At 45.2% G+C, this 19,243-nt stretch overlaps 2 protein-coding genes across 2 annotated transcripts; both read right to left on the reverse strand.

The window, feature by feature from the left end:
- Positions 1 to 1,839: 1,839 nt before the first annotated feature.
- On the reverse strand, positions 1,840 to 11,649 carry si:dkey-183i3.5 (uncharacterized protein LOC566445 homolog). The gene is given in 11 exon segments (XM_064352424.1): positions 1,840 to 2,432; positions 2,851 to 3,248; positions 3,598 to 3,704; positions 4,771 to 4,884; positions 5,281 to 5,406; positions 6,727 to 6,903; positions 8,614 to 8,709; positions 8,811 to 8,871; positions 9,098 to 9,309; positions 10,982 to 11,419; positions 11,422 to 11,649. Coding segments are annotated over 11 exon segments (1,896 nt in total). The 5' UTR covers positions 11,572 to 11,649; the 3' UTR covers positions 1,840 to 2,415.
- A 3,865-nt stretch (positions 11,650 to 15,514) lies between these two features.
- LOC135263930 (uncharacterized protein C11orf87 homolog) lies at positions 15,515 to 18,142 on the reverse strand. Its single transcript, XM_064352425.1, has 2 exons — positions 17,997 to 18,142; positions 15,515 to 17,280 (listed from the first exon to the last, which is right to left on the reverse strand). The coding sequence occupies exon 2, from the start codon at positions 17,132 to 17,134 to the stop codon at positions 16,643 to 16,645; it is 492 nt and encodes a 163-aa protein (XP_064208495.1). The 5' UTR covers positions 17,135 to 17,280; positions 17,997 to 18,142; the 3' UTR covers positions 15,515 to 16,642.
- Positions 18,143 to 19,243: the final 1,101 nt, after the last annotated feature.

The raw sequence follows: 19,243 nt of genomic DNA on the forward strand, positions 1-19,243 counted from the left end.
TTTAGTAAATAATAGATGCCAGGCAGTCTAATTCTGACTGTACCACTAGATGGAGCAATTGACCTACCGTGGTAAAATGTCCCACACCCAGTGAGTGTAGTGTTAACACAGTACATGCGTTTCTTGACTGTTCATCTGCCTTACTTTACCACTGTACATTTTTTGTTTGCAAGGCTTATTGCTTCAGTTACTACTTAAGATTCAATCTCAGTCATAGGTCTGTAATTAATTTCTGAATACATTTCACCTGCTGTTCTGACTATTAAAATTGTGTTAATGAAGAGCAGTAGCATTGGATATGCTGCTGGGCCTAACTGTCGTTATGTTGATTAGTTGCAGGTGCGGAGGTCACATTAGACAAGCGAGGCTAGGGGAGGGGACTCACGCGGTGCAGAATAAATAAAAGGAAAACTGTTTAGGAAATGGCTGCAAAAATATAAATATTTTATTTAATCACGCTATTGAAAGTGCAATAAGTGCTTAGTGCAAAAGAATGTAGCGACAAACGTTTCGATTGCAGGATTGCCATCAGTGTTGTGAAACCACAGGCAAACGCACTTATACTTGCTTTTTAATTGCTTAACTTGAATCAAACGCTTGAGGTAGCCTTCCACAGCCTTCTCACAATACTGGAATAATGCCAGAATCATTGCCCATTCTTTCACCTTGCTTGGACACACTTTCTCAGTTCAGTCCAAATTTTTTCAGTGGGATTCAGGTCAGGGATTTGTGATGGCCACTCCAATACTTTCACTTTGTTGTCTTTAAGCCATTTTGTTACAACTTTGGAGGTATGCTTAGGATAATTGTCCTGCTGGAAGACCCAGTTGTTACCAAGTTTTAACTTTCTAGCTGATGTCTTGAGGTGTTGCTTCAGTATTTCTAGATAATCCTTCTTCCTCATGATGCCATCTATTTTCTGAAGTGCACCAGTCCCTTTTCCAGCAAAACACCCCCACAACATGATGCGGCCACCCCCGTGCTTCAGGGTTGGGATGGTGTTCTTCGAATTAAACACCTCACCCCTTTTCTTCCACACACAACGCTGATCATTATGGCCAAACATTTGGCCAATTTTTGTTTCATCTGACCAGAGAACACTCCTCCAAAAGGCTAGGTCTTCGTACTGGTGATCACCTGCAAACTTAATTCTGGCTTTTCTATGCCGGTCTTGGAGTAGGGGCTTTTCAGGCCATGGTGATGTAGGATTCTCTTAATGGTGAATGTAGATACTTTGGTACTTGATGCCTCCAACTCCTTCACCAGTTCCTTTGTTGTTGTCTTGGGGTTCAGTTGAACCTTGTGGATCAAAGTTCATTCAGCCCTGGGAGTTAATTTGTGCCTCCTTCCTGAACAATGCAGTGTCTGTGTGGTCCCGAGATTTTTATATTTGCATATAATCTTACAGATGCTTGTGGTACCTTCATTTTTTTGGAAATTGCTCCTAAGGAGGAACCAGACTTGTGGAGGTTCGCAATTCGTGAAAGTTGAAGTTGTGAAAAACTGAGTTTGAATATCTTTAGCCTATGTGTATGTAAACTTTTGGCCTCAACTGTATATACTAACTAGTGTTATAGAAGACTCATTCCTCATTCCCCACTACATTAAAGGCAGCAATTGTAATTGGGAGTGACTTGAACTGGTCTTGTTTTCTGCACTTTTAACGGTATGTGAAAATGGGCACATTTTCAGTTGGCTTTATTTCTTTTTTTGATCATGTGAAAGTGGTGGTCAGAACAGCCTGGTTTTTGTGTGCTGTGTTGGACGGCTCACAGGAACGAAACATAGTTTATTTCACAGTTAAAAAAAACAAAAAAACAATACTAATGACGCCACAGCTTATTTTTAAACAGACAAAATTTATTTTTGTGGTTCTGGGTAAGCATTTCCATTTCGTGGGCAGGGAGTAACTGAAGTGGACGTTAACCAAATGAAACATATTTGGGGCGTGTGGGTCCATCCTATTGACCGAAGTATCAGTGTTTACTTTTAATGGTGCTTTTTTTTAATAGTTTTAGCATTTCGGGTAATATATACAGACTAAAAAGCTTTGGTTATTAATTGCTGTAAATCTCACTCCTCCCTGAATGGTCCACGTGAGCCACTGAGCCGAAAGAAGCAGGAGAGACCAGGCGTGAAGGAAACACACAACATTTTTCTGCAGCCTTTCTTTTGCAGGAGGAAGCGTCAGAGAGAGAAGAGAAAGGCGCACAGGCGGCGAGATGAAAAAAAATAAAAAAAGCGAATTTCGAGGCGTGGTTCTTTGTGGCTTGGGTTGTCTCTCTCCCTCTATCTCTCTCTCTCTCTCTCTCTCTCTCTCTCTCGTTGTCTTCCAGTGGTGAAAGCCAGAGGCGTTGCAGGTAAGCCGTCGAGGTCCGTGCAGTCATCCGTGATCCGTGATCCGCGCGCGTTTCATCAGTAGCTGGTGGACACTGGGAAGGAGGAAAGGAAGGCCGCGGGTCAGGTTAACCCAGCGTTTCGGTGTCCTTTTTCAACATTTCTTTATTTTTTGTTGGCTTGTTTGACAGACACCTTGTGCTGCTCTACGAGGGGATTATCCCAAATAGCTGCAGGTTTGCCATTAAGGCATCAATTTAGAACAAAACGCCTGGCTGGTTTTCCCTCAGGGAAGGTGTGTGTGTGTGTGTGGGGGGGGGGGGGGTGGTAGAGGAACTGAGTGACTTTCACACATCTGTTACTGTGACTGATATAAATGCCTTGCCATCCTCCTAACAGGCACTCTGTGTGAATCTCCAGGCTTTGGCATAGAAGCGCGTGGCGGACGCGACCCGCGCTGCGCCAGTGGCGGTATTTTCGGAGGGAAAGCGGGAGAGCCTGAGCTCTACTCACGCGTGCTGCTGGACAAGTAGCTGCTGCCGCCGCCGCCGAAGGAGGCCGAGCCGTAGCCGAGCCCCCCTCCGCCGTAGCCGCCGCCGCCGCCGCCGCCCAAGCTCAGGCCCAGCCCGTAGCCCCCCAGGCCTAAGCCGCCGCCGCCGCCGTATCCGCCGCCCAGTCCGCCTCCGTATCCGCCTCCCAGTCCCAGTCCGCCTCCGTATCCGCCTCCGTATCCGCCTCCCAGTCCCAGTCCGCCTCCGTATCCGCCTCCCAGTCCGCCACCTCCGGCTGCAAGGGCAAGGCCAGCTCCGCCCCCGCCCCCGCCCCCGCCCCCGCCTCCGCCTCCGCCCCCGCCCCCGCCCATGACGGCAGTCTTGGACATGTGCACCGTGACTCCGCCTCCCGACTTCAGCCTAGACGAAAGGCAGACAGGCGCTGCGTTAGAGGCATAAACCTGGACATGTAACCGAATGACCATTATAATGCTGCCCTCAGCGATGGTGTCGATTTATCAGAAGAGGACAATATAAATGTGTTCTGATTTGTAAGACGTGTGCCTTTCCTGCAGTGCTTAAGGAACTTCATAATTTACCAGGAAGCTATGAGCCTGTGACAAAGCCTACAGGTACAGGTCCCGAGTGGACCATGACTGTCGCACCATTTAACAAACTAAGGGTACTTCATAAAGCACGTAGCCCTATATATTTGATATAAAGGTGCGGGAATGTAGTTTATGGTCATCTACTAAATAAGCGCACTCACCTTGTCTCCTCACTGTCCAGGAGTTTCTTGTAAGCAGTGATTTCAACATCCAGGGACATTTTGCTGGCGAGGAGTTCCTGGTACTCTTGCCCGTACTGAGTGATTTGCTGGAAGGGAAGGGTCCTGCGTTTAGTTCAGGTAAAAGCGAGTGTTTGAGCCCGCAAACAGACCTGACAGGTGGATTATGGAGGTGGGTTACATTCGGCCCACAAGGTCAATACACGTCCGCGCGTTCCTCGTACTCCGATGACCAGTCGATGCGTACAATTTGAGCCGTAAGCTTACCACAGGATACTACCGTCACCAGCAAAGTCACCTGCATAACCCCAAAACACTTGCAGCACGGAATCGGAAATTAATTCAGCTGTAATTTAAAGAGCAACGGAAAGGGAGAGTGCCTTCTCCAGCTGAAATATTAAAAGGCTTAAAAATAACTAAAAGGTTGCTCCTATTTAGACCAGCGATGCTCCCTCCACCTCCCTAAAACATTTTGTGTACACATTAAGAGGTAAAAAGGTGTGCTCGAAATAACCATGATTAATGTGGTGTCAAACATCACCTAAGACCGGGTGCCCACATAGAAAGCACAACTGCATTCTGGGATAATATGCAGTATAAATGTTTTTTGTGAAGCATTGTTGAACTTCTAAGCAAATATCTATTATCCATTCAGTCTCTTTGTTGTTGGAGCAACAAGCTACCATGTTCAATGTAGCTATTCCAGATAATTTGGTCCGCACAATCTGGCCAGCGCAGAGGCTAAGGCTGGATGATGGACTAGCCCTCCCAGGCAGAGGTCTGTGTAAGACTGAAGCTCACCTACTGGTACCCCTTTATCTTTTATCTTTTTAGGAAGCCTTTTTATAACACTTTGGCCAGGGACTGCCGATGAAAATTAGCCTTTTGGCTAAATCTGGCACATTTACATTTGTTGTTGATTAATATGCACTGTCCCTTCTTAAATAAACTAAATAAATAAATACAATAAAATTAATCTGGTAATTATTTACGAGGATACTGCTTTCCTTAACTTGATGCTTGAGTGCTGAACCCTGACCAGTTTTGATGCACCACACTACAGAAGTACAGCAAAGGAGTGCTATAGTGTATCTACAGTAGAGCTCGCCATACCAGAGAACACAGAGTGCTGTCTCAGGGGGACCACTGGTTTACCTTTCTGATGTCATCCAGCTGGACCTTGAGGGTCGTCACCTGGTCCTGGTAGGTCTCTGTGTGTGTGCTGGAGTGAGACTCCGCCTCATCCACCTGAGACTCCAGCTGGGCGTTCTGCGGCGAGGGCACAGGTCAAAGGTCACAAAGGCTTGCAAACGGGCCGAATTCGCAAGTCGCCATTGGCCGCTTCCCCTTTTTTAAAAAAAATGCGCAAGTCAGCCTTACGGCGGCAGCAAATAAGCTCTTTCAATTGCGCCAGCGTCGCCCTGTTAAAATACTGACGTGATGCTCACTAGTTATCGCCGCTGCTGCAGACGCAGCGTCTCCTCACAGACGCATGTTAGCAGAAGCGCTCGCTTTCGGAAATGCGTTCTGCGTGCTACCTCGCGCATCATCGTGTTAATTAACCAGGGACGTCTTTAATCGGAGTTTGCGTCGACGCGCTCTGCTGCGAAGCCGCCTCGCGCTGCTCTCTCACGCCCGCGTTCTCGCGCCCGCGCTCACACTCACCAGCCCCTTCAGCCTCTCGATCTCCCGCTGCACAGAGTCGATCTGCAGCTTGTACAGACGCAGCTCCTCCTTTGTTGTGGTGAGGGTCTGGGTATTGGGCTGGGATGTTAGCGACATCATGGAGATCTGCAATAGTGCAAAATAAAAGTCAGCTTGCGTCTACGTGTGCGTGCGTGTGTGTGTGGCATCAGCCAAGTAACTGAATGAGGACCCCCCGCAGCTGCATGTACTGGATGGACATGGTGTGACAGATGACAACTGAACTGTTACAGACAAAACGCATCGATGCATATCAATTGTATACTGAAACTAGATGAACATTCTTCACATGGTGAGCAGCTGGATTTACCAATTATCATGATTTGCTGTGGAGTCTGGGGTTCTTGGTTCTGTTCAGTGTAATAACAATATCCCATTTCCAATTCAATAGGTCCAAAATGATAAATACCAAGGAAAACATGAAGGGGTGACCTGTTCTCCATTACAGTTTCTTGTGTTTTTTCATTTGTTTTGATCCTGGATTTATTTTTGACCTGGCACTGGCACAATATATTGAATAACTTTTTTGGGGGGAGCTGTTTTGCAGTTGGTGCAGTACCGCAAATGTCCACTTGGATGCGAGAGGTTTACGCAGAACTGGTGCAATGACGGATATGGAGAGATGCACTCGCGTTCACCGTGCTCTGAAAGTCAAGGGCTGCCTAACTCCTTTAACAAGAGAGCCAGGGGCTACATTTACACACGACTATGACATCTCAGCCTCTGTTTGGAGGCAGAACCGGCATTAGATGTCTTCTGTAGCCTATGGGCGTGAAATTGTGTGGAGAGAAAATGATCACGCACATCTATGACAGGAAAATCGAGGAAACTGTCGAGTAAGTCACGCTAATTCAGTTGCAAAGCGCAGACCTACGTCAGAAATATATTTAACATGTGATATCAACGCATGCAATTATATGAAAGTAGAACGGGGTATTGATGAAAATATGTATTTAAAACTGTCTGAAATCTAGAGGAGTTCAACCGGCATCTGAGTGGTTAGTGTTTCAACTATGCATTTAACCAAGGTCTAATAGAGATTTAAAGAGGAAGACTAAAAATATCTGTGGGAATGGCTTGAGTAATAAACTCACTCAAGCTGTGGCTGACGTTTATGTCTGCAATACTGACAATTTCGCAGTACAATAAGGTCCATTTTGTGCAACTAATGAAGAGCAGAAGCAGAAAATTAATGCCACAGGGAGGGTTTTTGAGAGTGTAAGTATGCTGCATGCCGTTGCATGTGTGCTTGCTAGTCAGGGACTGCCGTAAGCCAAGTTTGGCACTCTTGCTCAGATAAATCAGGCGACTGCAGTTCCGTTCTCCAACGAAACTCCGAATAAGGACATCTGTTGAATAACGGCAATGCGGTGTCGCGTGCAAGTGAGTATGAAAAAGCATACGTACGCTGTCCTGGACTGAGACGAGGGCGTCCTGCTTGCTGCGCTGGGCCAGGGCTTCGTAGTGGTTTTTCACCTCCGCCAGCGCCGTGGTCAGGTCCTGCGCTTGGGCCGCGTTGTCCACCGAGATGGAGAAGGCCGACTTCACGCTGCCAGTCACGATGTTCCTCACCTCCTTCACTTTCTGCGGGGGGGGGGGGGCAGAAACAGTCCGGACGTCACCAGGGTGTAGCGAAAATGCAACCCGCAGGTTTGGGCGTCTGTCAACACTGGGGATCAATGATTGCACGTTGCCCGGAACGAGGCCCTTCTAAAAAAACGTAGCTACAGCGTTTGAGCGAATGTATGTCAAATCTATTCGGCATTCGTACTGAGCCCTGCTTTGGCGTCTTCATTGCAAGTAAGACTGTGTAATTGTACGTTGCGCTGGTAGTGTGGTATCATGGTTTGGGAACTTGGCTTGTAACTCAACAGTTGGGGGGTTATTTTCAAACGAGGCACTGCTGTTGTACCCTTGAGGAGGGTACTCAACTTGAATTGCTTCGGCAGAAATATCCAACTGGATTAATGGATTGTGTGTAAATGTGTAATCTTGAGAAAATGTAATTGCGTCTGTTGAGTGCTGATATTTAGGTACGTTCATGCGTACACGTGGGAACAGCCAACAGAAAGCTTCTCCTTCGAATGGGGAAACCTAGTCTGTAATTACAGCAGATGCCAGGTAGCCGAAATTACCCTGTCCCTTTACTTCACGAGCAAAAATCTGATTTGGCTCTTCTTAATCAAGCCTTGTGAGACGAAGACGAAGGTGAGTCGCGGTGCACTTGAAAGAAAGTCACGTAGTCTGACGTGTGTAATGAGAGGCACTCGAATGGCTTCTCCCCGCCGATAGCTTCATTAGCATGCGCCGTGGTCACCTGATTGATTTTAGCCGAAGCAGCCAGACGAGAGTGCAGAGAGGCTTTCAGGTAATTTGAATTTCCGTGATTGATGGAAAGACATTTTAATAGCGCGGAGGAGAGCTTAACCGAGGCAGAATCTCAAGGAGGCTTTGGGAACAACGTCACCCCTTTTCTGGTACAGTGCAGATCAAGAACACTGAAGCTTAAGACTTTTTTCCCTCCACTAGATGACCGAACCTGAAGATGCCGCCTTTTAACTTGCTGTTCAAAGGAAGTGAATCTCATTGTTGACAGGCCAGCAGGACTATAAAAAGTATGGGTTGTGCCTATTTGTGCAAGTCAGAAACCTTTGACTGCCTTTTGGTTTTCAGATATTTTCAGTAGATTATGTCATAGTAGATGACGTCATCTAGATAATACATATTTTTAAAATGCGTAGTTGCCATTAACAGGTGTAATGTTAGACTCCACAATTGCTGAGAATCAGGCCCATTGTTTAAGGTAACTATAAAAATCACAAAAGATGAAGCATCAATATTAACCTCATATATTCACATGTGGGTTTTGTATAGTACTATACATGCATCTGTAAACATATATAAATGTCAGTAACTGAAATTCTTATGTTGCACATTGTTTGCATAGCCAAAAATATACCTTATATCTTATATGTGGGATTTGAATAGTGCCCTTATGGGGTTCTAGGTTGCAATAAAAAGACAGTAACAACCTATTGATCCAAAAACAACATGACGATCAAGAGGGATTTAGTAAGACTGTTATGGGGCCAATGTAAACAGTGAATGAATGGTTTTCACTTCCATTGCTAAGCAATGAAATGGCAGAAACTCAAAGAGGCAGGAATGGGCTGGTCAGTCCGTAACAGTAACAGAAACATGAAGAGACAGGAAGAGACTGTATTTCTTTGGATGTCGTTTCTACGGCAGGTTGAAGCACATGCATTCCTCTCTCGGTATTTAAAAGTTACTTACAGCGTCATACACTTGCTTGGAAAGAGCTATCTGATCTTCCAGTCCCCCGATGCTGGTTTGAAGCTCAAAAATGGTCAGGTAGAGATTGTCGACCTCCTGCAGATGTGCACGGGTATATTTTAGGCAAACACTGACAAAACTCAGAATCAAATAGAACATGATTTCTCCTGAGTGCTCTTATGGTGAAATAAACATACTTCTTTCAAGGTCGTCCAATCAATTTCTAGATTCTTGGTCTGTGATGCCTCCTCTTCGTACCTTTTCAACACAAAAGGCAACAGAACAATCACTCAAAATGGACATTGCCGCATGATACACAAGATACAAGATATTGCTGCGCACCACGCAATTCATGAAATATATCTATATATGTCAACATCAAAAAAACACATTTTGAGCTGATGGATTCTTGTGGGAAAGCTATACTGAAGTCTTGCTGGTCTTTATCGATAAACAAAGGGAAAAAGGACAGGAGGTAACGCACCTGGACTGGACGTCTTCGATGATGCCCTTGTAGTGCTCGATCTCGGCGATGATGGCCTCCTTGGTGGCCGTCAGGCTGTCGATCTGGGTCTTGTAGGATCCGATGGCGGAGGTGAGGAGGATGGACGTGCTGGCGGGGCCGCCCTGGTCCGGGTTGGTGAACATGGAGATCTTTGCCTTCAGGATGGCGTTCTGCTGCTCGAGGGTGCGGGCCTGTCTCACGGGAGAGGGGAACAGCAGAGTGAGTGTTTTTTGGGAAAGCCGGCAAACTTTTTTTCACGAGCACCTTTCACGCAGGGGTGTCCTATCTGGGACCAAAGAAGTTTCAGAAAAATTAAGCTGTAAATATTTCTCCTTTTTGGAATATATATTTTGTTTATGTTTAGATGTTTTGTAAGTTCACACTGCTCAAGTCTCACTTAAGCCACGCCCCCAGGATGTCAGGATGACACGCCCTGTCCCACCACACCCCCCTAGTGCTTCTCCTATTCCTGAAATTTACTCCATGTCTCCCAGAAAACAATTTTTTGCCATTTTTGTCTGTCAATAAATTTTAAGCTAGATAACAACAGCCTACTCTGGTTTTAACATCCTTTATAATGCAATACATTGATATGAAAATATTTCCAAATTGTGATATTAAACGATATCTGTCATTTAACATCACAATTTGGAAATATTTTCATTTACGTGTGTATTAAATATTACGTTGCATCCTGATATGGGTGTTAGATGACGGTATTTAATTTCCACCGCTATTAACCTCAGTCATGTATAGGGTCTATTCAAGACTGAGCAAAGAATCCAACCCAATTTAAAATGCAGTTATATTATTTTTTTTTAAAAGCTTTGGTCTTCTCTGGAAAATCCTGGAGGAATGGATGGATGGATGTCTGGTAGAGCTGATGATAAGATTGCCTGCAGAGCAATTCAACGGTTTTCATTTTTCGTAGATGGAAAATGGTTGGTGCAATCACTGTCAGTTCGGCGTCTGTTGTGCATCACGATATTTCTCGCAGCAGCTGGGGCATCTCCTCAGCTCTTTTTATTAAACGCGCTCGCGGGGTGACAGTTTTATTTAAAGGTTTCTAGGCGAGAGCTGTTTCTGAGATGGTAGCATTAAAGTGAAATTGGCGACTGGTGTATAATCCAAAAAAAAATTGCTTTGCCATCTCCTAAAACATACACCTTTTGTTCTAACCTGCGGGAAAAAGGCAAGCTTATTGTGGGTCTCTGAAATGCTTTGGAAGGAGGGGAGCTGTGTTTGAAGTGGCCTTGTACTACTACACATCAAGACACAGTGTTATGGATAAGACAACTGTTTGAACATAATGTTTGAAAGAATAATTGAGGTCAGCTAAACTATTGAAATAATACCATAATACCAGAAACAAATGATGTAGTGATTAATCAAACCATGCCTGGAAGACATTTGAAGAATAAATTGGGGAAGATTTAAATTGCATTCAAGGAATTATTTCTGCCTGAAAGATTAATTGATCGCAAGAATAGACCACCATTAGGTATTGATTCTGGCGAAATACTTATTTAAGAGCAATGTTTGGATTCGACAGATACTGGGCTCACTTAACATCATACACAGGAACGACATTAATTATTATTTCTTGTTATTTTTGTAGCTCATTTTACAAATTCTGCAAGCGCGAAATAACTCTATAGAATTAATTGCGGCCACAGACAGCAAAATAAGCTTTGAGCAGCCAAAGTTTTATTTAAAACTTTTGGTGGATAAATAATTTAAAACCCGGATTTTGCCTTATCTCAGGAGTTCTCCTGGACGGCGTTTAAAGGGAAATAAGCCTCAGATTTAGAGCTTCAGCCAAGTGCCGCGCGGGTTGAAGTCAGAAGAGGATGAGGAGCGTACCTTGTCGATGAAGGTGGCGAATTTGTCATTGAGGGCCTGCAGCTCCTCCTTCTCCTTCAAGCGGGTGACCTGCACTGTGTCCACAGACGGGAGGGAGGGGTCCAGGATGGGCACGGGGCTGATGCCGGCATCCACGGTGGTGGTGGTGGTGAGGAAGGACGGGTTGAAGCCGTACCCCCCGATCTTGAAGATGCGTCCCGCCAGCCGGGCCCTCAGCGGGGCCACACCGGCCCGGAACCCAGCCAGCCTGCCGCCGGCTCCGCCCCCGAGGCCCAGCCCGCCGCCCAGGCCCAGCCCGCCGCCGCCGCCGCCGCCGCCGCCCAGACCCAGACCCAGCCCCAGACCGCCGCCGCCGCCGCCGCCACCCCCGCCCAGCCCCAAGCCGCCGCCCAGCCCCAAGCCCAACCCGAGGCCCCCTCTCAGGCCGAGTCCACCACCCCTCCTCCTCCTCCTCCTCCCATCCCCACCGACCTGGACATGGCCAGCCCCATGCCCCCGCTGCTCCGGCCGGACGAGAAGAGCCGGTTGCCCCCGTACACGGCCCCGTGCCTGACCGACCGCCCCGTGATCTTTATGCTTGCCTCTGACATGCCGCCTTCAGTCCCAGCGTCCGGGTGTCTGAACTTGAACTTCTCCCGAGCAGACAGGCTCTCTCCGGGCGGCCCGGGCGTCTTTATATACCTCAGGGGTGACGGGGGCAGGGGGGAACCCCGCGCTCCGATTGGCTGCCGCCGCTGCCGGTGTCACTCAAAAGGTATGGGCTGAAAGGGGGGCCAGCGTCTGCCCTGCAGGCGCAGATATCTCAGGAACATGTAGAGAAGCCTTTCGGGGCTCGGGGGCAAGTTTGATTTAAAGTGCAATCAATTATACACCGTCCACGCCCTGAACGCAAACAGACTTAGGAGGCTATTTTACAAGAGCTTTATTATACCAACACCTCAGCATCACCAGCTCTCACTTTTGTTGTTAGATGATTTTTAAAAAAACAACAAAAAAAAACGCCCTGGCAGATTCCGATCCACAGCGCTAATTCCCTAAACTCTGCAGCACAGAGGACGCCTTTCAACGACACGTTGCTCCTGTAAATTACTCTGATGGTTTTCCAGCGAGAAAGAGAGAGAGAGAGAGAGAGAGGCAGCTGAACTGATGTGTTTCAGCCCATCGCTCGAGCGCCCCAGAGGAATATGGAAGCTCTGGCGTTAGCGAACGGTATGCAACATGCTGCAACAGCGAGGGGTCTCCTCAGAGTCGGGCCTGCGCTCAGCACGCTGCGCTCTGCAGCGCATCCTCCCTCCTCCTAACTGACCAGCAGGCTTTGGAGTATCAGGAAAGCAGTGGGGTGCTGGCCCCTACTCCCACAGCAGACAGTGGAAGGTGTTTGTACATACAGATAACTTTAGCCCCACCGCCCCCCCCCCACTTTGAATGACCTGGTAATGCAAAGCTCATTACATAGATGGGGCATCAAATACTCGTACCCTTTTCCCTTATAGCTACCCATTACTCTTACGGGGAAACATGCCGTGCGATATGTTTAGCACGAACACCCCCCCCAACCCCCCCCCCCCCCCCCCCCCCCTCCCCATTAGTTGAGATGCTGGCAGGACTCTAGGGCTTTACTTTATGAGGACAATTAGGAACATGCCTTCTTGGAAGGCTGCCAAAGGAGGTGTGCTTTATGGAATACCTCAACAGCACCTGGCTCGCCGCCATGTCCCTGGATTAAGAACACTGACATCAGCCTGTAATTAGAAATAAAGCGGGGGGAGGGGATACTTTCCCATCCTTACCATACGTTCTTGGTCCGGTGGCCTGATCCCCTGCAATCGGCTGGCTGTATCCCAACCCTCCCTGGCTTGGGGGTCAGAGGTCATATGTATGGATACATTTATGACATTCACATTTAATTTTTAAGTAAATGTACTACATCGATCAAAATATCAATTGCAATAGTTTGTAATCCAGCAAAAGCTCAAAAACTGGCCAGATGTCTGAATACTTTTGTAAGGCACTACACAACTTGTGATTGATACATTATGTGAAATGAACTCTTTAGAAAAGTCCCTGCATATAACTGACGACAAATACGTATTTTCACCAATTTTCAGATCAAGTCTTCCATTAATTGTGCATTTTAATTTGTACAAATATTTGCTGAATTTTTTCAGGTATCTGCAGCAGAGTTTTCAAATTTTTACCGAGGACTAAACAGATGAAAGGGGGTTAAATATGAATTTGACGCAAGGCCAGGTACCGAGTTGACAGCCGGGGTCCATGTCCTGAAAGTAGTCCTTACACAGCTGATTGTGGAGCTCCCGCCTGCAGCCTTGGGGAAGGGGCAGGCCAACAGTTTTCTATTACACGGACTGAGATATATCCGCTGCAGTGAATCTCCCTTTGTCCTCGCAGAGGGAGATGCAATTATGTGATAGTACCCTATTGGGGGAGTGGCTGAGGCCTATGTGATGGATCCCCACACAACTGTTGTGGTAGCCCCCCCCCTTCCCCTTACATTCCTTTCCTTTTGGCCAGAAAGGAGAAAAAAAGAAAATATATTTGCATTTTCATCTCAATGCAGCACTTAGCAGATCTTAAGTGTTTTACATTCCATCTCCCAGAGATCATCAGCCGAGAGAGTTTGAGGTAATGAGCTATGGGGAGCAAAAGATAGTAATTCATCATTCAGATCACCTTTCACAAGTGCAGTCCGATAGCTGCACGCGATAGGGCGCCTGCACCTCGACCAGAGCAGTGTGAGTGAAGAGCGTGATCCTGCATGGACGCAAGCCCATGTGCACTGCATGGGAACACGAGGTGTTTCTGTGTTACGGAAATCCAAAGAAAATAATCTTCTACAGCGATAACAGCTTTACTCACGCAGAAAAAACTGATATATCAAGGAAAAGATGATATCGGAGACTATTTCAGCCTGAGGCGTACGGGATCTGAAAGGTGAAAACGGCGGCGCAAGGTTAACCGATTCATCTACTGAATAAAATACCGCAGACCGTAACCATCCTGACATTTTTTTTCGAGGGGCCGTCCTGTTTAATGACACTGAAATAACACAAGCCGCGACAAAGGCCAGGAGACACGGCAGGCGGGGTCTGCGCAAGTGAGCCGTGGCGGAGGTCAGTGGCACGCCTTGATGGACAGAGGCCATTGTACCATAAGATTATTACGTCTGTTCACCGGCGCCGCAAACGACCCGCTGACATTCAGGAACAAGCACGAGCTTAGTGCTCGCGTCTCCTCAAACACCACGGGGCTACGTGTGTGTTCACAATATTCCAGTTCCTCTCACCGCGACCAGTGTAAGCCAGCCGCATAAGTCATTATCCTTGGGATTGCATTCCTGCTAATGCGTATCGCCACTCATTAATGGTATGCGCAGTCCACCGTTAAACAAGGTCATGGCGCTAATGTGCCGTGGGCAGAGAGAGCGTCCGTTGCTGGGAAGTGATCGTCGAAGTCAGTGACAGCGCCACCCCCCTCAAGGAAAAAAAGCAAGCCCTATCAACATGGCGTCGTGATGATCGCTTACCTGAACCGCCTCCAAAAATAAATAAATAAATGAATAAATTGCTGTCAGGATGACAAAGAGGGCAGTGAGTCATATGAATATCTGTGAGAAACACCATTAACACATAATTATCTCCTGGATAAATTCCACAGCGCTCCATATTGGCCAATTGAATCAAATGTTTAATAATAATAAAAAGGAAAAATATGTGCAATTAGGCTGAGTTTCCCCTCACGTACCAACGGTGCAACTGTTACATCATTAATGTGAATCATTAATCAGCGTATGGATTATGAGGCCCTTTCCATAGGGCACGATGTCTTTGCCAGCTTTGTCTTGCTGCAGGTAGCTGGACATTCCAGATGTTAGCTGGGATACACTATCCTGCAGGTTCGATCAGGCCCTGTTCTGATGACATAAGCGCTCCCCCCTTGTTCTGATTGGTGGAAATCCTGGCACGGCTGGATAAGGCAGTGTCTTTCCCATGTGAGAATAAAACCTGACCCTTCCAATTTATTTCACTCAAGCACTCGGAGTGGTTGCAGTACGGAGCGTCTAGTTCGGTATTAAAAAGTCACATGGTTACAACATGTAAAGGGGTTACTAAACTTGTCACGTGTATGCACGTACAACTGAGTATTAAAATAGATATGCGAACAATTAATCGGAGCTTTAAAAACCTCATAATTAATGGCCCCTACATTTTCTTTTGACATGACGTGAGACAAATGTATATGGTGGTATCATAAAGTCAATGCAATATCCTGTTGAAAAAGTCAAACATTTGGTTGTGCAACGAATTATTTTAGAATGCCAGGACGGTTGCTGCACACAGAAATATCATTATATATATATATATAGATCGTTATATAAAATTGCAATCATCAAAGGATTAAGAATACATAAAACCATAATACATATACATCTCCAGTTTGAATTTGATTTACATTTCACGAATTTCATTCCATATTCAATTTAAACGAAATAGCAATTAAATACAAATAACCAAATTACTTTTAAGATGATGTCTCTTTTATTATAGGCCATAAGTTACACTATAAATACCAGGATTTATAAACATAACAGGTAATGAAAATCAAGTGATCTTTTCTAGGAAAGCAAACTTAAGTCTAGGATTTCGTACATTATCACTAACAAACTGAAACACACACACGTATATATACCTCTGGAAGAATAATTAAGTGTCACTTTGGAGAAAAATATTAAACTAAAACAATAAAGTACTATCACCAAAACTTCTATTGCACTTTAACTGTTTGAAAAAAAATGAGATAATTATATTTGTCCACTCTCAATAAATAGCTCATTTAAAATATATTTGCACATTAAGAATTTTCCTGCACTGTTCAGCGAATTGCAATTACTCTCCTCTGGTTTATTTGGAAGGTTAATGCAAAAACCCACGTTATGACGTACAGGCAAATCGATACATTTTTAGCCCTGCTTTTACGGTCAGTATATTCTCGAGATTGAACTATTGCCCATTTCAGAAGGTGCTTGATTAATTAAACAGTGATAATTTTGGGAAGCCTTGTCTTATATATGTATATATTTAAATATACATTTACATACATACATGATTTTACAACAAAATATGCAAGGAATAAATTGATTATATTAGGAGGAAAAAAATCGTCCATGTTGCCTCTTCAGTTCAGCACCACAAGTGATGGACAGCGCTCAGCCGGAATACAAAACTTCCAACATCCTGGCCCTTTTCAATTCTCCGGAACATCGAAAAGCTACACGCCGTTACCCAGCGGAATTGTTTGAAATTTACAATACAATCCACTTCGTCCCTCGGATCCGTTATTTTCCCAAGACAATACACCATCGGAAGTCAGTCATCATCGCCGCACAGCAGTATTTACATAGACAGGACCGAACTCGCGGTGTTAAAAGTATTTAGAGTGTAGCCTAAGTGGTAAATTATTGCCCTTCGAGGCCAGGGTGTTAATTTGTGCCATATTACTCCTCTCGGGTACTCTGGTACGCTGTAATGAAAGAGTATGCCACCGTACATGCGTTTGTTGAGCGGTTTCTATGTTTCCCCTAGATTCTAATGATCTGATTATACCGTTTCTATTTACAGTTATCCCCTGGCTATATTGTATTTATCAGGACAAGGCGACGGTTTCCAGCAAATGGTCGTGTCCCTGTTCCGTATGTTCAGTGTCAGCTTTAGAGCCGTTTTCTGGGACGGGTATGATACTTGAGTTTTCCTGAGTCGTCGTATTTTCATCACATTTCTGGACTGCAGAGGGTGGCCGGTGCCCGGAATCTCTGTGCGCAGGTCGCACCATGATGCATTGTCTGACTGCCGCTTTGCCTTTCTCTGTTTTGGGGCTGCAGTTGTCTCGTTCGTATTCCTCCTGAGCTTTCTGTATCTTCCGCTTTTTCATTTTGCTTTTGTGAAAGTGAAAAGTAGTGAGGGAAACCAGTATGATCCCGATAATCACCGCGACCAACGCGATGAGCACGAGAGTGGACGAAAAAACCTGGAATAAGTGCTCCACTTGATCGATGCACGTGCCATTTGTCTGGGTAGTCCCGTTCAAGGTGCAAAGTGGAATGGTTAGCGCCAATCTCTCGGTTGTCCTGGCACTCATTTAGTAGGTTTCACAGGTAAGCGTCCGTTTTCCAGATTGTAAAAAAAAGATCCGCAGATACGATTTCCTTCTTTTGTATCTCAAGCTGACTGTCGGTATCGCGAGTCCGCTCGGATTAAATGCCTTAGGTTTCCCATAGGAGTTGCCTGGAAAATTGACCCAATACAGCAGAAATTAACATTCCATTGGGGAGAGCAGTGCAGCCAGTCAGTGACAAACCAATGGCTAAATAATATCAAGCACGATCGGAGCCGTGTACTGTACACACATCTCTTAACTGAAATTACCATTTTTTCCACCTAGAAACTATATCAAAGCACAATCCAATACAAACGAAATTCGACAGTGGTACATTTTTCATGGATGTTAGTGTTAGCGCGAACAAGATTACAGCCCATTACCGTCAAATTCACCTTCGTAAATAGTTATAGCCTATTAAATTGCATACCGCTCGTAATATATTGGGATACGTGAATGTGTACATTGGAAAATTTGGAAATATTCGTTTACAAAACTTGGAAAATCGAAAGAACGAAATAGGGGGTTTGAATGCTGGAGCAATGAAACCTACTTTCTGCAGGGCAGGGCATCGTCCCCATTGCTTGCCTCAGTACCAATACACTACGCTAATATGCAACATTGGCCGTTATGAATAATGATATGACGTTATAAAAACATTAAATATCATATAGCTAGTCGGAAACCCGTAATCTGTGATAAATTTAAATTGTCAAATGTTAGAATTGTATTTGCTTATTACCGAATTTCTTGAACGATTTAACACACGTCCATCTCTATCTATGTGTAAATGTGTTTCCACCTTGAAAGCATGAAAATATTACACAAAATGTTATAATCTTACCCGCTTAACCTGCCACGTCCCCTCTGTTCAAAAGTCGAAGACCGGCTGGAGTAGCACTATTCTGAAAAAAGAGGCAATTTGGGGAGCACAAACAAGCCAGCCAATCCCAACAGATCGGAATGACGTATCCCATTAGATAATTCTAAAGCATCGCTCTGCCCCGCGCCTCCATTCATGCATATCTCTGTAGGACAATCGTCATTCGAATCGAACATGAAGCATTACAGAAATAAGCGGCACGCGCCGTCCCAGTGATTTAATTTCCCCACAACTGTGTTGTAATGCACGTTGCAGTGTAGGTCGTTCGACCAGCCTTAAATATGCCGCAATAGAAGGCATAAGGTTTGATAACTTGCCCAGATAGGGGGACGGAAAGCAGTTTTCTTAAGGTCAAATCGTATAGTTTATGAGTATAAACCACGCAGCAAACAATTTAAAACCTTTTTCCATCCAACACCAGCAAGGGTTCACAAACTCATAAATCTCATGGAAGAGAGGGGAAAGTCATCGGAAGAACAAGCAATTTACAATAAAATTGGATATGAAGAGGAGCGGTGGGAATAGGCTACACAACACGTTTTACAATGAGATTCCTCGCATCTTATGCAAAGACACGCTTCAAAGAGTAACCAATATCAGCGTCAATGTGCAGAAACATGGTTCCGCTGAATAACCTCAAAAATAAAATATATTGTGACAACATTCTCGCGAGTATAGATAGTTAGACAATCACAATTATTGCATTACGTTGGTTCTGCTATTGTCTTTAACTTTCTATGACGTTTACATCGAATGATGTGTGAACATTTATTACACGTGCAGTAACGGTCTTCGCTGAACTCAACCGTGGGCTTCAGTCACCGTGCGCGCCTGGTTAAATGGCGCTGTCCAGTGCTGAAACAGTGATGCAATTCAGACGCGTTGGCTTGTGGTGGCTACATGCTATATATGGTACTTTGAGTTTCGTCTGTACCTGGAATCAAATCAGTTGTTGCATCAATATTGTGTACTGATCATGGAAAACAGAATTCTAGGCTTGTACCAGTATCTCATATGCAGTCTGCATGCTCAACCTATAATTGCATATTCATTTTTGACTCTGTTTAAACTTTTAATTTGACTGTGTCTCCTGCATTTCTCACAGCTTTATGCCTGTGAAGTTTAATTTAGTTATTAGAGGTTCTTAATGTCATCTTCTGTTAAGTTCTGTTTAAATATTAGCACTACTTGATCACTGTGTAACTTGC

The sequence above is a fragment of the Anguilla rostrata genome, chromosome 9 (genome assembly GCF_018555375.3).
Source record: "Anguilla rostrata isolate EN2019 chromosome 9, ASM1855537v3, whole genome shotgun sequence".
In the NCBI taxonomy this organism is placed as follows: domain Eukaryota; kingdom Metazoa; phylum Chordata; class Actinopteri; order Anguilliformes; family Anguillidae; genus Anguilla; species Anguilla rostrata.